General features: G+C 41.1%; 1 protein-coding gene across 4 annotated transcripts in view; it reads right to left on the bottom strand.

The window, feature by feature from the left end:
* Positions 1-407: 407 nt before the first annotated feature.
* Positions 408-16,643, bottom strand: part of slc8a2b (solute carrier family 8 member 2b) — a 200,307-nt gene continuing 184,071 nt past the window's right edge. For all 4 annotated transcript variants that reach the window (XM_082503049.1, XM_082503047.1, XM_082503050.1 and 1 more), the window contains 4 exons: positions 12,907-13,031; positions 9,271-9,370; positions 5,405-5,683; positions 408-4,452 (listed from right to left, as the gene is read on the bottom strand). In XM_082503049.1, the coding sequence (XP_082359175.1) occupies positions 4,076-4,452; positions 5,405-5,683; positions 9,271-9,370; positions 12,907-13,031 (881 nt within the window). In that variant the 3' untranslated portion in view covers positions 408-4,075. The remainder of the gene's footprint in view (positions 4,453-5,404; positions 5,684-9,270; positions 9,371-12,906; positions 13,032-16,643) is intronic.

Below are 16,643 nucleotides of genomic sequence, written 5' to 3'. Positions count from 1 at the left end.
CACTTGATTAAAGACCTTCGTTTTCTTTCAGGAACACGTTACACCTCATGCCATGATTCAAAACCGAGTTTTTTTCTACGATTTTTTTTGTTGCATTTCATAAAAAAACTTAAATATCATCTTTAGTTAATTTATTACAGTATCGAATAAATGTTTATGTCTATCACATGACATCGTAATAATTTCAGTCATTATTTCCCTACAAAGATTCAGGCAGAGAGAAATTTTCATCATCACAGGAAACGACTTCACAGAGAGACACACTGAAGAGAGCAAGACCCGGGAGGGGAGGAGAGGAGGCTGAACACGAACACAGACACTGAAATATCATACAGCAACAAACAAAAAGATGACCTGGGATGTAGCCTGGACCCAGCACAGCAGGATCTCTTTTCACAGCTTCTACAGAAACAGGTGAGGAGGAGACTCTGACTCCAGGAATGGTGCTTGTTTGTGTTTCTGTTCAGTCTGTCTGAACCGAGCAGTGGTTGTGCGTGTCACACTTGCTCACTTTATTTCACAAGGGGAATCGATCTGACAGAATGACCGACAGGCATCCATCACAGTAGACCATGCTGCTATAACGCACGTACACCGGGCTTCTTCGTCATGCATGTGCAGGGGAACACAGGAGGGGATGTAAACATGGATGCACACTGGGGAGGGGCAGGTAAGGAGGGGAGGCTGATAAGAGCCGGGGGTGGGGGCATTACATCTAGTTACAGAACAGCGAAGACCAAAGGCCGACAGTTAGTACAGAAGTTTGTGGAAACATGGAACATTGTCCGGACATTGTAGACAGTTCTGTTTTTGGCTCCTGGGCCACACCGAGGTCACAAATGCACACATTGTGGAGGTGATTCGCTCTGTTCCTGCTGGTGCTGGTCATTACACAAGAGTTCAGCAGACCTCTGCATGTGTGCGTGTGTGTGTTTCATATCTAATGTTGGTCCCACCTGGTGGTTTGAGTGAGTACTGTTCAGGGGATTGTTTGAACCTCACACACAACAAACCTGCCTCACAGCCACAGCTAATATCTACAAAACTTTAGCTCACAACAGCCTGAGACTGACAATTATACTGGCAATGTTCCACACTGTTTCTTTATGTAAACATGCTACTTACACTCAAAGTTCCTCCGTCACAAGGACAACATGAAGAAGTGTACACTGGCGGAGGGTTACAACAAACACTGCGGCAGGAAAAAAAAGACACGGACCGAGCTCGAACAAAGTAAGCTGCAGCTGAACCTTTTCTCGTATTGCACATTGAAACTTAATTCCATGAATAAACTCCAAACTGTTCTCCTCAAGGACCTGCAGCACATCTTATGCTTAGAGAAATAATCTTCTATAAATAAATAAATAAATATATAAATGATCTACTATACATGAAAAACAAAGACACAAATGAGTTAGCGGACCGTGTATTTCAGTAAATTAGATGCTTTAAAGTTTGGTTATGATGCACTACTACACCGTTAAAGGGGAGATTCCTCTCTGTGGAAAATATATCAAAGTCTAATCCACTAAATTCAGACACCATGTAGTCTACATACCAGCTTTATACACTGAAACTATCCTAAATGTCCTTTAGAAATACAAAAAAATCTACCTTGGCTACATCTGCAAGGAAAAAGATACAAAACTGGATTTTAGAAAGTTTACAAAGTTAGTCAGGGTTAACCAATCGAATCCTTTTCAAATTGTCATGTTTAACAACAATAATGAAGAGTTCCACTTGTATAGCACTTATCATCTGTGGGTGAGAGGTTTAAAATGCAATGTCCTCAAAGAAATATATTTAATAGGACTGAAATTAGGCAGTTACAATACTAATAATAATAATAATAATTGAAGCTTTTAGTCATTATTATTATTATAAGACAATCTTACTGCTGTTTGTTGTGACATTTTTCACATGCTGGCTTTCCTGCTTCATGCATCTCAGTGCTGAACATAGTAGCTCTGAAATGCCAGCGTGGAAATGTCGAAACAAATCAGAGCGTGTTCGCACACCGTCCAGTGTTTTATGGTGTATTTAGCAGCCAATTTCTTCAGTAGCTTGTGAACATTTGTTCCAAGTCTGCCATGCAATACTGAGCAACACATGCATGCCTTGCAGAGCCGTGTTTCCTAATGCATTTCCCATAGAAACCAGTCTCTGCTGTGGCACTATGCCACTCCCGTGTAGACATCCTCATTTGAAGTAGACCCTCTGGTGAAGGAGAGGCGATGAATTACATTGCACGGGACAACATGATGGGTCCACCTGGATCTGGTGTTAGCCGAACCAGTGGAAACTCGAGACAGTTCTCCCTTCGTATATTGCACAGTAACCACTTATAGAATGATGGAGGAAAAGATAAGCACAACACAGTGTTTTAGTTATGTTAAATAAAGTGCAGCCTGGGCAGTTTGTACAGCAGAAATCTTGAATACTAGATTTTTTTACTTGAGCTTCCCTTAAGGCATTTTTTGTTTGCTATCTTAAAGCATCAGTGTGCTGTAGACTACAGTCCTGCAGCCTAATTAATGTGTAGATTATTAGCTTTTTCCTAACAAATGCTGCAGACCGGATGTTGATGATCGCAGTCAGCAACTTTAGAGACTTTATTTTTGAGAGTAAACTAACACTGTTGAGTCCTGTTGTCTGCCCATGCTGCTGTTGCTTACGATAAAGGAATGGACGAGTCTGCCACTAACAGTAACACAGTGATGGCTGACTGCAGCTCATCAGCCCATCTGACTGCCTCAGACAAAGTTTTTAAATGACACTGCACACATCGGGAGTGTGAGAGCGCATATTTGGTCCTTCAGGAGATGAAAATGTCCTTTTTGTTCCTCCTGGACCAAACGGCTTCTTCTGTTTTATACAGGAAGATTTAACATCAAGGACTAGCTGACAGTTTCTGTTCACCGAGTCAACACAAAAACACAGGGATGTAATTTACAGGTGGATAATCAGGCTGGTTATTCCCTTTTTCATAGCATGTACATGACATATAATGTGAAGATGCTCTGTACATGGCTATACATGCAAAAAATAATCCTTCAGCTTTATATGCAAGCCCCTGTCAGAGGGGCTGTGGTCTGGTAAAGCGAGTGGTACACGGATGTTCTTTTAGTCAGTGTTACACTTATGCAGCTTCCTATTTGCTTGTTTTGGTTGCTAAAACTTTTATTTTCCACTTAGCATGTCGCTAAAACTAAAACCGCTGACATTTGTAATCTTTGCAACTACCAGTGTTCCAGTCTGTGCATGAATTCGAAAATCATCTAAGCTTTGCTGACAACGACAGTAGAAACCTGCGTTTCTGCCTCTGCATCCTTTTGTGTGGCAGCCTGCCCTGTGAAATTACTGCACTCTATATTTGTACTATTTACAGCGCGTGTGGAGAGCCACCTTCAGCTATACTGTGTATTAGACAAGCATCACCACTATATAAGAATCTCTTGTAGTAAACAAATGTAATGTTGTTGTAAACATTTGACTCCTTATTTGATGCAGTGCTCCTCCACTTCCTCAGTGAAGAAACATGAAGCTGCAGAGTTGGTGGACTGAATGAGAGACTAAAGGAAAACAAAAGTATTTTTCCTTCTATGCTCACAGGATTGTGATCCATCTCAGTGGTCTGATCCTGCAAGTGAGCTCCTCAACTCAACTCAACTCAAAAATAAATAAATACACACCTGGCTTTAACGTGAATAAAGCATCCTCTGACTGACCTGACCTTCTTTTTACCTCTGAATCTCCCGTCACAGTCATTCTCTGTCACGCTCCGTCTGCTCCCCGTTAACTATCTGCAGTAACCTTTCGTTTTCACGCTCTCACCCTCCAAAAATACTTCCTCTTAACCCTCATCTTTCAAGTAACAATGAGTGTGTTTGAAATGCGCTGTTTACACATGCTTAAATGTAGTGTTTGTGTGTTTGTGAACATGTATCTGAAGCCCTATTAACCAGATGAATCTTACACTTGTTTCGTGTTAAACCGTGGACCGAATGGACTGACAGTCAAAGATTTTGTGTGTGCTGCTGTGCAAAATTCTTCTGGAACATTCTTCATCTCCTCTTTAAAAGCCGTTGATGTGACAGTAGGCCTCCAGGCTGGAGAAGAGGATGTAGAGGAACCACAGACCCAGGAACAGGAGGGTGGTCAGGAGGCGGGACCCCTTCGGGCCGCCGAGCTCTCCGCCGATGGAGGGCCGGCGTCTGAACAATAGCACGGACATGCAGATGAACGCGAAGATGGTGAAGAGCGTGACGGAGAACGCCAGTGATCCAGGATCCACCTGGAACTCCTTTCCTTTGATTCTCCAGTACACGGCAGCCACTGACCACGCCACTCCGATCCCCAGGAACACGTTAACTGCGTTGCTGCCAGTGACATTTCCAACCGATGCGTCCGCATGCTGGTCCTGTATGGCAGCCACTTTGCTAGCAAAGGTGTCTGGGGGAGGAAAAAGTGGAAAATGTGGGTCATACACCTTCAAGCACACACAAACAAACACACAGACAGAAAGACAATCGCCCTCCCAGAAAATGTTTCTTATCCATCCATCCATCTATTCGCTTCCACTTCTCCTTTTCAGGGTCACGGGGGGCGCTGGAGCCTATCCCAGCTGTCATAGGGCGAGAGGCAGGGTACACCCTGGACAGGTCACACAGAGACAGACAACCATTCGCACTCAGCTTCACTCCCGCATTCACACCTGTGGACAATTTAGATTAAACAATTAACCTATCCCCACAAACTGCATGTCTTTGGACTGTGGGAGGAAGCCGGAGTAATGTTTTTAATAGAAAGCAATTAGATGATTCCAAAGAGACAAACAATGACCAAAAAGATACAAAAAAAAAGAAAAAAACAACAACTGCAAAGGTACAAAATGATTGACAGAAACTCAAAGCAACTACAGAGAGATCCAAAATGACTTTAATGAGGCTCAAAGCTTGTGTCCAATAAGATATAAAATAATTTAGAGACACAAAAATGACAAAAAAGTGACTAAAAACAACTAAAAAGATGCAAACTGACAAATAGACACAAAATGGCCAGAAAGACAAACAAATCACCACTATTCTTATTGTATATATTGTATATCATATTCCTCTGTTCCCTGTCTCTCTTGCTGCATTGAGCATGTGTATGACAAAAGAATTTACCTCGGGATAAATAAAGTTCTTCTTATCTTATCTTACAAAACAAAAGATACAAATAAATGATTATAAACAGATGCAAAAAAGCAAAATGGCTGAAAGACACAAAACAACTACAAAGAGTTACAAGTTACAAAGTGACACTACATGCACTCATAAATCTGGGTATTCTCCCATAATCCATCAAAAACTCCTTTCTGCCTTTTCTTTCTCTCACACAGTGAAACGGGACATTTACTCACCTGGAATGGAAGTTCCCAGCGCCACAAACACCACGGCGGTCACGGTGTCCCGCAGCCCCACAGTGCAGCCGAAATGTGATGCCAAATCCCCGATGATGGCGGTGAGGAGGCCGATGACGCTGATGGACACGAAGAAGCAGGCCCAGCCGTTCCAGTACTCTGTTGGCGGGACGCAGGCGAACAGAACCTTCCAGAAGACAGTGAGGAAATGCATGACGTAGTCATAACAAGATGGAAGGCGCTCCTCACGACCTTCCTCCTCGTCATCATCGCCATCACCTGGAAGAGCCAAACACACAGTGATATTTTTTACAGGTTACGAACAGCATGGAGATCATACTACTCAGAGTACTCAGGGGGTTTGGACCCAGTACGTGACCTGGGTTTACGCTGTCACGAGGAAGGTCTTTTTGATTCTGTAGGTGATGTGTGGGATTCATGTCCTGCCAGTTTCATGGCGTGGCAGGATATTAATCCCATAAATGTGCTGTTGCAGTCGTAGCTCTCTAACCCTGAAGTGACCAAACTATCTTAGCACCTTAAAGGACAGAGCGGCCTTTGACTTTTGTACAGGAACACTTTAAAAAATCTTTATCATACTTTTACTGGGTCCTTTATCTATTATATATTTCTTAAATGTTGAAATGTTAAAGAAATAAGCTTATTTGAACAGTCATCATCTCTTACTTCATACAAACCAGATTAAAAAAAAAAAATCTTATATTTAACATAACAAAATACAATGAAAACAAAACCCATCACGGTAAAAACACATTTTTCATTATCCACTCCATAACAGGGGCTAATTCCTGTAAAAAGCTATGAAAAGTTGTAGAATTAGACAAATTAATGATATAGGAAACATTTTTATAATAGAAATTTCACAGCTACACATAGAAATATGCTTCAAGGAATACAGTTAGCTGACCGTCTGCAGAGATCTGTTACTTCCACTAGATGGTGGCCTTCACTTACAAATCTGACCTCCACCGACCCTTCGTGCCTGAAAAAGGCAGCTATTTAAAATATTAGACTTATTATTTTTCTTACACTACAGACTAGAAGCATGCTAATATATTTTACTGATTAGAGGAGCAGTTTACAGCAACATTTGGTGCTTTGTTTTTAGGGATTGAATTATGTCTAATTCAAGCATCTTTTTCTCATTTAGCATAATTTACCTGCGATGTTGTTACGGTTTTACATTTCAGTTAAATCACACTGTCACACAGAATTCAATGACAGACAGAGAGATTGGTGTTTCCATAAGAACAGATGACTCTATTTTCTTCAATGTGTTTTTTCTATACAACATTTACAGATCAATGCCTTTGGAAGTGACACAATAAAACAACAACATTACAAGCTAGCATGTTTTTGTACATGTGACATGCTGGAGATGCTGTCTGAATCCAAGAAGAGGAAACGGCACACACTGGGCTACAGGGACCGGTAGAGGTGGGTGTAGGACTAGACAATAATGATGATTAAACACCTCAGCGACCCTGGGTAAGGTGTTCCCACAGCTCTGCTGCTACCCTGCTCTCTCTCGCTAAGGGCAACGTCTCTGTGATGAATCAGCTGTTTATGTGCTTGAGAAGAGGAATGAATCTTTTCTTTTTTATCTGACTAATTTTTGGGGCGAAGATACAATGTAACAAATGCACGCTGAGTACATACTGTGTGTAAAAATAGATGTAGCAACCAGGTCTGGAAAATAAAGCCTTTCTTTTAAATGAAATTCTTTTAAATCACCAGAAAGCTGGGAACTCTTGAGGTTGAAGAAAGGAGACTTGTACATGAGCTCCCTCACCTTCCTGATGCGTTTATGCTCTTAATTGGTAATTTTAGATGACAACACAAAGAACATGAAGGTCATTTTGTAGCATTTGAGGATAGAGGATAAAGCAAGGTATGCTTCATCAAGGGATTTACAAGTCACCCACATATGAAGACACAGTGTCACTTTGATTCTAACTCCGATCCACCCCTCCCTTAGCTGATGATGCCACAACGGTGACGTCACAGTATATCTTTTATATACAATCTGTGATCCTGGTATAAGGCCCCGCCTTGGTAAAATCCCCCTTTTACCCACAACATTTGATCAGTCTTCTCCTTCAGTGAAATTCATCTGGCAGCTTTTAAACAGCCAATGTCAGTATCTTCTAAAGCAAAGCTGGGAAAACTCTGCATCTCATTATTAAAACAAAACACAAAGAGGGCAGACTTCATGTTGCCTGAGTGATTTTGAGTTCACTGTTTTGAGCACATTAAAAGGTGATTGGACATTTTTTAACATGAGTTCTGGCTTAATGTGGAGATAGTTAACTTGCCAGTGAACACAGACAGGAAGCTGTATTACAGCTGATGGTGCTCAAGTCTGAACAGCTGTTGAACTATAGCTGTGTTAAACATCCCTGTAAGCGGGAGCCCAGGGAGGGAACTTCCCCTCCTATCTATCTATATTAAATCTTACTATTACTGACCAGACTGGTAACCACTGAGCATCTTAACTGGGAGGAGTGATTTTCTGTGTATCCTACCAAGAGACTGTAACTTGGCTAAATTCTAGTCATCAAATGAAAACTTGTGCATACAAATCTGAGTTACCAAAACTGTCTTCCTGAAGAATCTTTAATAAAAAAAAAAAGACGATGCAAACAATCAGGTGTCGGTAGCTAACAAGGCTTTGTTCAGGCTGGCGTAACATTAATACCAGTCTGCTGGCTGGGTGAAAGCTCACTCATTCAGCAGCCTCCTTCTATCCTAATCCTGTGCTGTCTTATAGCTATACACACATTAGGCCAGACAGTCTACATGAATTACACCAGCATGAAGCAACATTACAGTAGCACTCCTATCTCTTACTTGAACCTAGTAGTAGTGGACTAATTGGGTAATGACACGGTTTTGTAATTGTGTCCCTGTACACCTAATGGTGGATTTTAAAACATAATCAAGATGTGACTGAAGTGCAAATGTTGGGGCTTTAGTGTAAAAAAAGGGATCAACAGCTTTTCTTTTAGTTTCATTCGTTTACAAAATGCTAAAACGTCAATTTAATTCATTATGAATCAAGTCGATGTGTCACAGCAGTCTGCGTGAGGGTGTGGATCAATTTTTAAAGCACAGTAGACTCTTTAATGGCACTTTTACAGATGGCCAAAATCAAAATCATTGTTACGTGTCTGCAGGCTGCATGTTTTCTTTCCCTCTCCTTTTGTTTGCCATTTTCTCAGGTACACAGACTGCAGGCTGGTGTCAATTTGGGGATTTCCAGCTAATTAGAGGAAGGAGGCTTTGATTGGACAAACCAGGAGTGCACACCTTGATAAGGAGACTCACCTGTGGCTGGGGGCAGATCTATCTTCCTTGCTTAGAATTGTTTGGCACATGTGTAGAGTGCTGCTGGTGTATTTCATTTGTTTGAAGGTTGTGGTTTGAGTAAAGAGGAGTAGCTAAGTCTGGGGACCCCATACACCTACTCACATGGAGTCCTTTCTGTTAGAAACACTAGATAAGTAGGTTGGTGTCATCCATGTTTTTTTTTGGCCCAACCTAACTGTCCCTTTCTCCCCCATATTTGTTGTATGAATTTTGGTTATTGTTTTTGTGAGAAAGCTGCCATTAAACTTGTTTCTGTTTATAAAACTTGTACCGAGTATATCTGGAGTTGTTGTGTTACCCCCTCCTGCCCTCGAGGAGGCGTAACAATCCTAAACTTCAGATGATCCTCGGTCACACTCACAGCTTCTGCTTAGACTGGCTGACTGTGTCGTTAAAGGGGGGAGAGCGTCCATGTGACAGCTGTTTGTTCACTCTAGTAATGCGTCCACTGACAGACTCTCACAAACAGAGCTCACCTGCACTGACAGTGACCGCCTCCACAAACTGTTCCCTCCAGGAGTGTGTGCCGATAACCAGCGCCAAGTTGGTCTTCTTAATGAGCTTGTCAACAGTGCTCTGCCAATCACAAGCACAACACACTTCATTAGCAAGCAATTAAATCCAAGGATAGGTGACAAGAGTCACTCAGGTGAGATAGAGCTTGTTAGTCATGCTTTGTGCAGCTGAAGGGAAGAGGAGAAAAGTTTAGGGGGCCTTCAAAAACTCACACATATGAGTTTACCTGTCAGGAGGACGGTTTTGGCTTAAAAGTGCAGCCGGCAGGTGGGACGGCTCTAATAAAAGATGCTCCTGCGCTGCGTTATAGGAAGTGTTAGGAGGAAGACTATTTCTGGGCATTTGATTCAGTTTTGACAGTTACAGTGTATGAAAAAAGGATTTGCCCGCTCGTTTGTATTTCAGATCATCAAACACAATGTAACATAAAGCTAGGCAAAGGAAACCTGAGTAAATGCAAAATGCAGTTTCATTTCATTTATTAAGGGGAAAAGCTCTGCACTCTGATTTTCATACTAACAGTGCTGACCATAAGGACAACCAACCAGATCCAGCTGACGGTTTACCTGCAAACTCTCACAGAAGCTGAACAGATGCATCATAAAGACGAGCTTTGTTTGTCTTTGTGATTTCTTACTTGCAAAGAATCTCGGGACCTTTTGCATATTAGGTGATCGTGTTAACCACGACCACCTAAATTAAATGACACTGTATTTAGTTACGAGTTGCGTAAGCTTTCATGACATCTGTCATATATGAAGTGAGGCCGACAAAGACACCACATCAGATATTTCACTCACTGCTGCATGTGTTACACATTTTTTTCTTTTTCTTTTCAGATTATTTAATTTTCCATATAATGACACACCCATCATCAGTTCGATTCAGTTAGAGGAGCTGTGTGTAGACCTCGAAGCCAAAACGTCAACATCTGGGCATTGATGATAAAATCGTCTCTGTATGATTGAAGTACGTGCAGTTTGTCTGCAGCTGCACAAACACATGAGGTAAAAGCTCAGTGTGCTCGGTCGAGTTTGGAGCTGTGAAACTCACTTCAGCAATTTAACCAGCAAACACAAGAAGGAGCAGATGATACAGTGCAAACATGCACACCTCTCCCACTGTTTTACATACTTCACAGTGACTGCGTTATTCCTCAAGGTCACTCACACTATCCACTAATGATGAGCGACAAGTACAATTTTATTTGATCACAAGGGGTTGGTTTAATCAAGCGGAGGATGACGATCTGGTGTCTCAGTGGACGGTGTTTGATGTGATGATGGAATGATGGCTCTCCTCCGTTGGCGTTGTTGATGTTTGTTCAGCGCTCGTTCCTCGTGTAATTAATCCTCAAACAAATCCAAGCTTCTGCTCGCGTTTAATTGGCTTAGAGTGAGACTGGTGTTTGAGTTGTTCGTGTCCTTCGTTGAGCTGACCTTATCTGCTTTGACACATTTTGTGTTAATTAGATTTCAGATCATTCAGAGGAAAGCATAAAAGCAAACAAGGTGTATTTCAGCGACTGCTTATTGTGACAGCACTTGTGTTATTCACTGCATTTAAGAAGGATTTTCATGATTTAAAACCTGTGAAACACCCACTGCTTACATAAGAGCTGATGATAACAGGAATTAAGAGAACTTGTTGATGGTTAAATTATTTAATTTTGTGTATTTCACACAGACTCAGACCTGTAATACAATAAAAACCTCCTAGCAAAACAGAAAATGGTCCTTTCACATGAGTGACCTGATATGATTCCTTAATTAAACGTTCGTGAAGTGTAATTAAAAATGACGGATTATCATCCATCCAAATGGTCCTTCTGCATGTTTGTCACCAGTAAACTAATCTAATGTTATTGCTTGGAGCATGCAGGAGGCAGAGGGCTTATGTGGAGGTGGTGGCTGCTTTTATTTGCTTAAAATACAACCTGAGCTCAGCCCAAAGCACCATGCAAATATCTGGACAGCTTGCAGAAGAAAGAAGCACACGGAGGATGCTTTGCAAACTCTGAGAGAGTCTGCATCCTCCGTGCGCCTCGACAGAGCTGCTATATTGAGGGCAACTCATGCATTTTCAATAATTTAAACCCACTTTAGACCGGCACACTGAGAGAGGGTTAAGACCGAGGTTTAACAATGTGAGAAAGAGCGTAAAGGTGGATTGCATAACTCTGCCAGGAGAGCACAGTTCCTTCTATTTAGCATTTGTTTTTGCCCTCAGAAATCAGTAAATTAACCTCTGTCTGCAGTGCAATGGAAATATCATGAGGTCAAAGAAAGATGTGAGGGAAAAGAGAGTCTCAGTGCACAGAAAATGCAACCTCTCTACTCTAAAGGCTTCTTCGTGATGTGACCGTAGATGCCTGCTGGGTTGATAACACCCTGAAGATTGTGACTCATGCGTGCATGCTCTCCCTGTGTCTGCATGTCCTCCAGCTTCCTTCCACAGATGAATAACGTGAATATTGGGTGATTGTAAATTGGTCGTAGGCATGAATGGTTGTGTCTCTCTCTCTCTGTGTTAGTGCAGCAGTAGACTGATAACTTCCATAGTGTACCCTGCTACTGGGCCTACAACAGCTCCAGCACCCGAGAGACTCTGAACTGGTAAGAACTGGTTAAGAAAATTATCTCCGTTTCTTTCATAAATAAAAGGTCCAGCAGATGCTAAAGGTGGTAATAGAAAAGCACTGAGCCACCTGTCCTTATAAATAAACAGTTGCCATGCTTATATGGAATATGTGCATGGCATGAGGTGTGTGTATAAAAAAGTGAAATTCATCAAAGTAATAAAATACAGACATTATTAGTTCACTTGAAATTAAAATAGCACAAAATAAAATGTTATTTACTCGCTGGCTCTGGACCTGTGGTGGCTCTGACTCACTCCTCCCGCCTAAACCAATTCTTAGTCCTAAGCCACTAAACACAACCCAGTCAGAGGAGCTGTAGGGCGAGCTGCAAGTTTGTAGCGTTCCCTTTGAGGCTTTTCAAAGTTAAAACCATGCAAAGGGTCATACATACACTCACTACATACGCTGGCACGGCTGGCAGCCTTAACCCAATTTCCCTCGGGATGAATAAAGTATGATCAAACGATCACTGCCCTCATTTAGGAACTACAACCCAACTGCTATGAAAGACTGTTGGAGTTTGTATTGAGGCCACAGGAGGAAAAGCCCTTTCTTGGAAACACTGAGGTGTGCATTTAAACTTGTTGCAAGTCAGCTTAGGTTTGTTGCGTTTCTTCTAATAACACTACAAATCTAGTGTTACAAAACAAGCCCACATCCTATCACACTCTGTCCTCTGCAGCTCCCTCAAACAACGTGCTGAGCTCTGCTTTATCCCAAATGGAGTTTCTATGCTGCTTCTTCTCCTTTCCTTTTTTTTAACTGCAATAAATAAATCAAGTGGAGTGATAAACGTTAAAGCTGCTGTGGGGCAATAATCAATAAGTCATCAATGTGTTAAATTTTAACACATTCAATAACTTCAATAAAAAAAAGACATGCAGCAATAAATTTATTTTTACTGCACAGAGAGGACAACGGTGTGACAGAGGAAGAAGAGAAGATGAATCATCACCTTGAACTCATACGACTCTTCAATGACCACCTCCAGACGGCTGTGCTCTCCCAGGATGGGCTTCCCCATCTCTGCTATCCTCCGAGCCTCCTCCTCCTCAGCAGTCATCTGCCCCTCTGTCCCCTCTGTGGAAGATGGATGTGAAGGAAAGAGAAGGGACAGCACAGTGAGACTGGCCTGAAACTAAGAAACTTGTAATGGTACTTCCACAATGAAGTGTTTTATTTTAAGGAGCACTTGTGCGCATCACCATGAGCCTGAAATACGAGTTTTTATGTGTCCGTGACAGATACCTGCGTGTGTGTGTGTGTGTGTGTGTGTGTGTGTGTGTGTGTGTGTCGCTCCATGGAGACAAAGGGTGGGTGGCAGAATATTTGTACCATATGTTCAGAGAAATACTAAAATAAAAAAATAATTTAAGGCATAAGCATGTCACATTATGTGAGTCAGTCTAAGGGATTTACATAAGAGTCATTCAATTCATATTTGATCAGAGTGGATTTTTTTAAAAACTGAAAACCCCAAAAGATTTTACTTTTGTCAGTTTTAGTTTCATTATTATCATAATCAAAATGATCATCTTCACCATCATAGATGTGGTGATTTAAGCTGCAGTGTTTCCAATTTTACTTACAATAAATAAACAACCTGGTTAACTCAAATTTTCTACCAGCATTAAAACCAGACCAACTGGGGCATAAATGTTTTTCAAACAGGTTAGGGTATGTTTCGGGTGGGGCTTGTACGGCTTAAAGTCAGTAATTCAAGTCAGTTTTAAAATGTTGATACCACAAACAGGTTGACTTGGTTTAAGTGGCAGGCAATAAACAGAATGGAACACACTGAAATGTGTTGAAATCACTGATTTGTTAGTGAATCCATTTCCGTCCTGGAGGAGTTTACTGTACATTTTTTCTTATGAAATTTAAGTTAATGACACTCTTTGTGGAAAACAGTGTTGCTTATGTAAACTATATTTCTGAAAAAATAAAATTGACCCATGAAACCCACATATTGAAACTTAAACCAACAGTTTTGGACTCAAAGATTTATTTTCCTGTGACCCAGAGCAAAAAAAAAAAATTAATTTTGCATAATAAATGACTTAAACAAATAACAAATAAAATTTATAACTGCACAAATCGACTCACTGTGCCTTTGTTATTAAAAAAAATAAATCAGTGTTAACAAATGGAAAATTAGTTATGTGAGGCCTTCCTCTTAACCAAGCAACACTGTTGCTTATGACTTATGAGGGGAGGAGCTAAAGCAGCTTGTTTGAGACTGTGGATAAGCCGAGGCTGCAGTATAGCCCTTCAGTTTAAGGATCATCATGAATGTTGACTCATGAAAAGCTTCTCCAGTGGAGTCTGATAATAAAACTAAGCAGCTGAAAATGAGCATAAACGGTCAACTTTAAGCCAAAATAACTCTAACATTTTTCTATGGCATAAATTCAGCTGGCTGAAACAATGCAAAATGCTAATAAGCTAAACCGTGTGCTTTATATACACACCTGCTTCAGTCTGAGAGAGAAAACACTAAAGAGCTTGCAGAAAGAGTTCATTTACGCTGACATATGGCTCAGTTTGGTTTACTGATCAACAGAGTGGCAACGGCAGCTACACCAACCAGAGTTCATCTTGGAGAAATAACCGAGAGCCAATCAGGGTTTGTATTACAGCCAACAATATTTTCCTTACACTAGAGACAGGTAGTAGCTGTCTGGGGGTTCACAGAGAGCTTGAGTTTAAGGCTCATTGTGTTTCGAGCGGGATTTACTCGCGTGGCCTTTCTGCTCAGAGAAAAGAAGAAAGGAAAGAGACGAGGATTAGACCTCCCCTCTCCACTTTATGGTGTATACATCTAATTCCAAAAAGGCTGAGAGCGCAAAGCAGCATATGGCAGTATTCACTGGCACTATTTCAAGCTGTCATAAACACCGACGCACACACACACTCGGCTTGTGTGACTTCTCTTAGCTTTAAGGTACTTCTATGAGCACAAACATATTTACCTCAGGGAAGGAGCTCTGCCTCCCCCAGTGTGACAGTCGATGGAGTTGAATGAGAAATTACCTTCAGGTCAACAAGTGTCATTGTAAACCACTTCTACTGGAGAGCTTCCTGCACTCAGCGCACTTTTCCTCAGTCTATGAGCATCTCATTCATGCTTTTTCTGCCTCTAATGGTCGGTCATTTGAGGTTAAAGCTGCTCAGTTGCTTTGATAGCAAGTTTGACAGGAAGTATACTCTAAACTCTGGAAGGTTTAGTTAATGGAAAAATGTTATGGCTGCCTGTTTGTTTACTGCTGGCAGAGCTGAGCATTGATTTTTGATTTTTAACTGTCTGTGTTGATCATAAACTTAAAAGAGCTCCTGAAATGAAAATGTGGGAGGACTGCGATTTTGATTTGACATATATTTAATTAAATGTGATCTGACATTTATTGGTAACTGGGTAAGCTCTTTTTGTGGAGCTATTTCTTTTAATAAAACGCTTATATAGATTTTTACTTACTGAGCTACGTGATTTTATGTTGCTTTATTTTTTTGTACTTGTTAGACTGTTTTCTTTTTACGTTATTGAGCTTTTTGAGCTGTTCTATGTTATTATACTTCCCAAGATGGGATTTAACAAAAGTATATCTCACCTCATCTTCTTTCCTTTCCTTTAGCATTATGGATATCATGTAAGACAGCATTTTATTTTAATATAAACAGTTTTGCTTTTTTAAGCTTTCCACACGTGAAACTCCAGAACAATAAGCTGTGTATATAATATAGTATTAATATTCATAATATTCTTGACTTAGAAAGGCCACAAACACTCTGACAAATCTGTACAAACCACCAAGTGTTGATTTTTTTGTGAGTCTTTATTCACAAGCTGCTCACAGCTCTGCTGTGGTCCAGATGCAAACAGGTGGCTATAACAACTTTGCTGTATCTAGAATATAAAAATCATCTGGAATAATTATTGCATCTATGAGTGATTAAAATTGTTAAATTAAAAATTGGAAACTCTTTAAATTAAAATTTCAGATGGGATCATGGGTTTGAAGCTGGAAATCAAAGGGGTGATGTTGGGTGGATATGCTAAACTGTGGAGTGGAAGTGAGTGTCCTCAGGGCGAGGAGCAGAATGGACATGTAGGTGAATTGAACTGAAGTGATGAAGAGGTGTTGGGTAGATTTGTTGTAAGGAGAAATGTGGAAGAACAGATATATGGTTGCTACCAGGACGAAAGGACTGTGGTGAACACCGACTTCAAGAAGAGGCAGGAGCGCAGGGTGGCATAATGGCGGAGAAGGTGCACATAGGTGGATGCAAGCTGGTGTCAGAGGAGAATGCAGCTTGGCAGTCTGTAGGATGACTTTGGAAATTAAGGAGATGATGAATGGTGGAAGCTGAAGAAGGAAGAATGTTGCACAGAGTTCAGGGAGAGTTGAGGCAGACTGAGTGGTAGGAAGAGTCAGTAGATAACTGAGAAAGCACAGCTGTAGGAAAAGTCCCAAGATTTGGTATTTGGTTTATCCTTTGGATAAAGGAAAGAGGGTAGGAAGACTTGGTGGCGAAACAAGGAAGTATAGGACAACATTCAAAGGAAGAAGTTGGATAGTCAGGATGGAGAAAATAGACAGGAGTACCGAGGGCCTAGCTGGCAAAGAAAAAGACTTACAGTGAGTTATATGTAAGGCTAAGGAAGGAGAAAGGGACTTGTATTGATTAGCCAGG

This window comes from Aulonocara stuartgranti (assembly GCF_965226115.1).
Source record: "Aulonocara stuartgranti genome assembly, chromosome: 14".
Lineage (NCBI taxonomy): Eukaryota > Metazoa > Chordata > Actinopteri > Cichliformes > Cichlidae > Aulonocara > Aulonocara stuartgranti.
The sequence above is the reverse complement of the archived record's forward strand: the minus strand, read 5'-3'. Positions and strand labels throughout refer to the sequence as shown.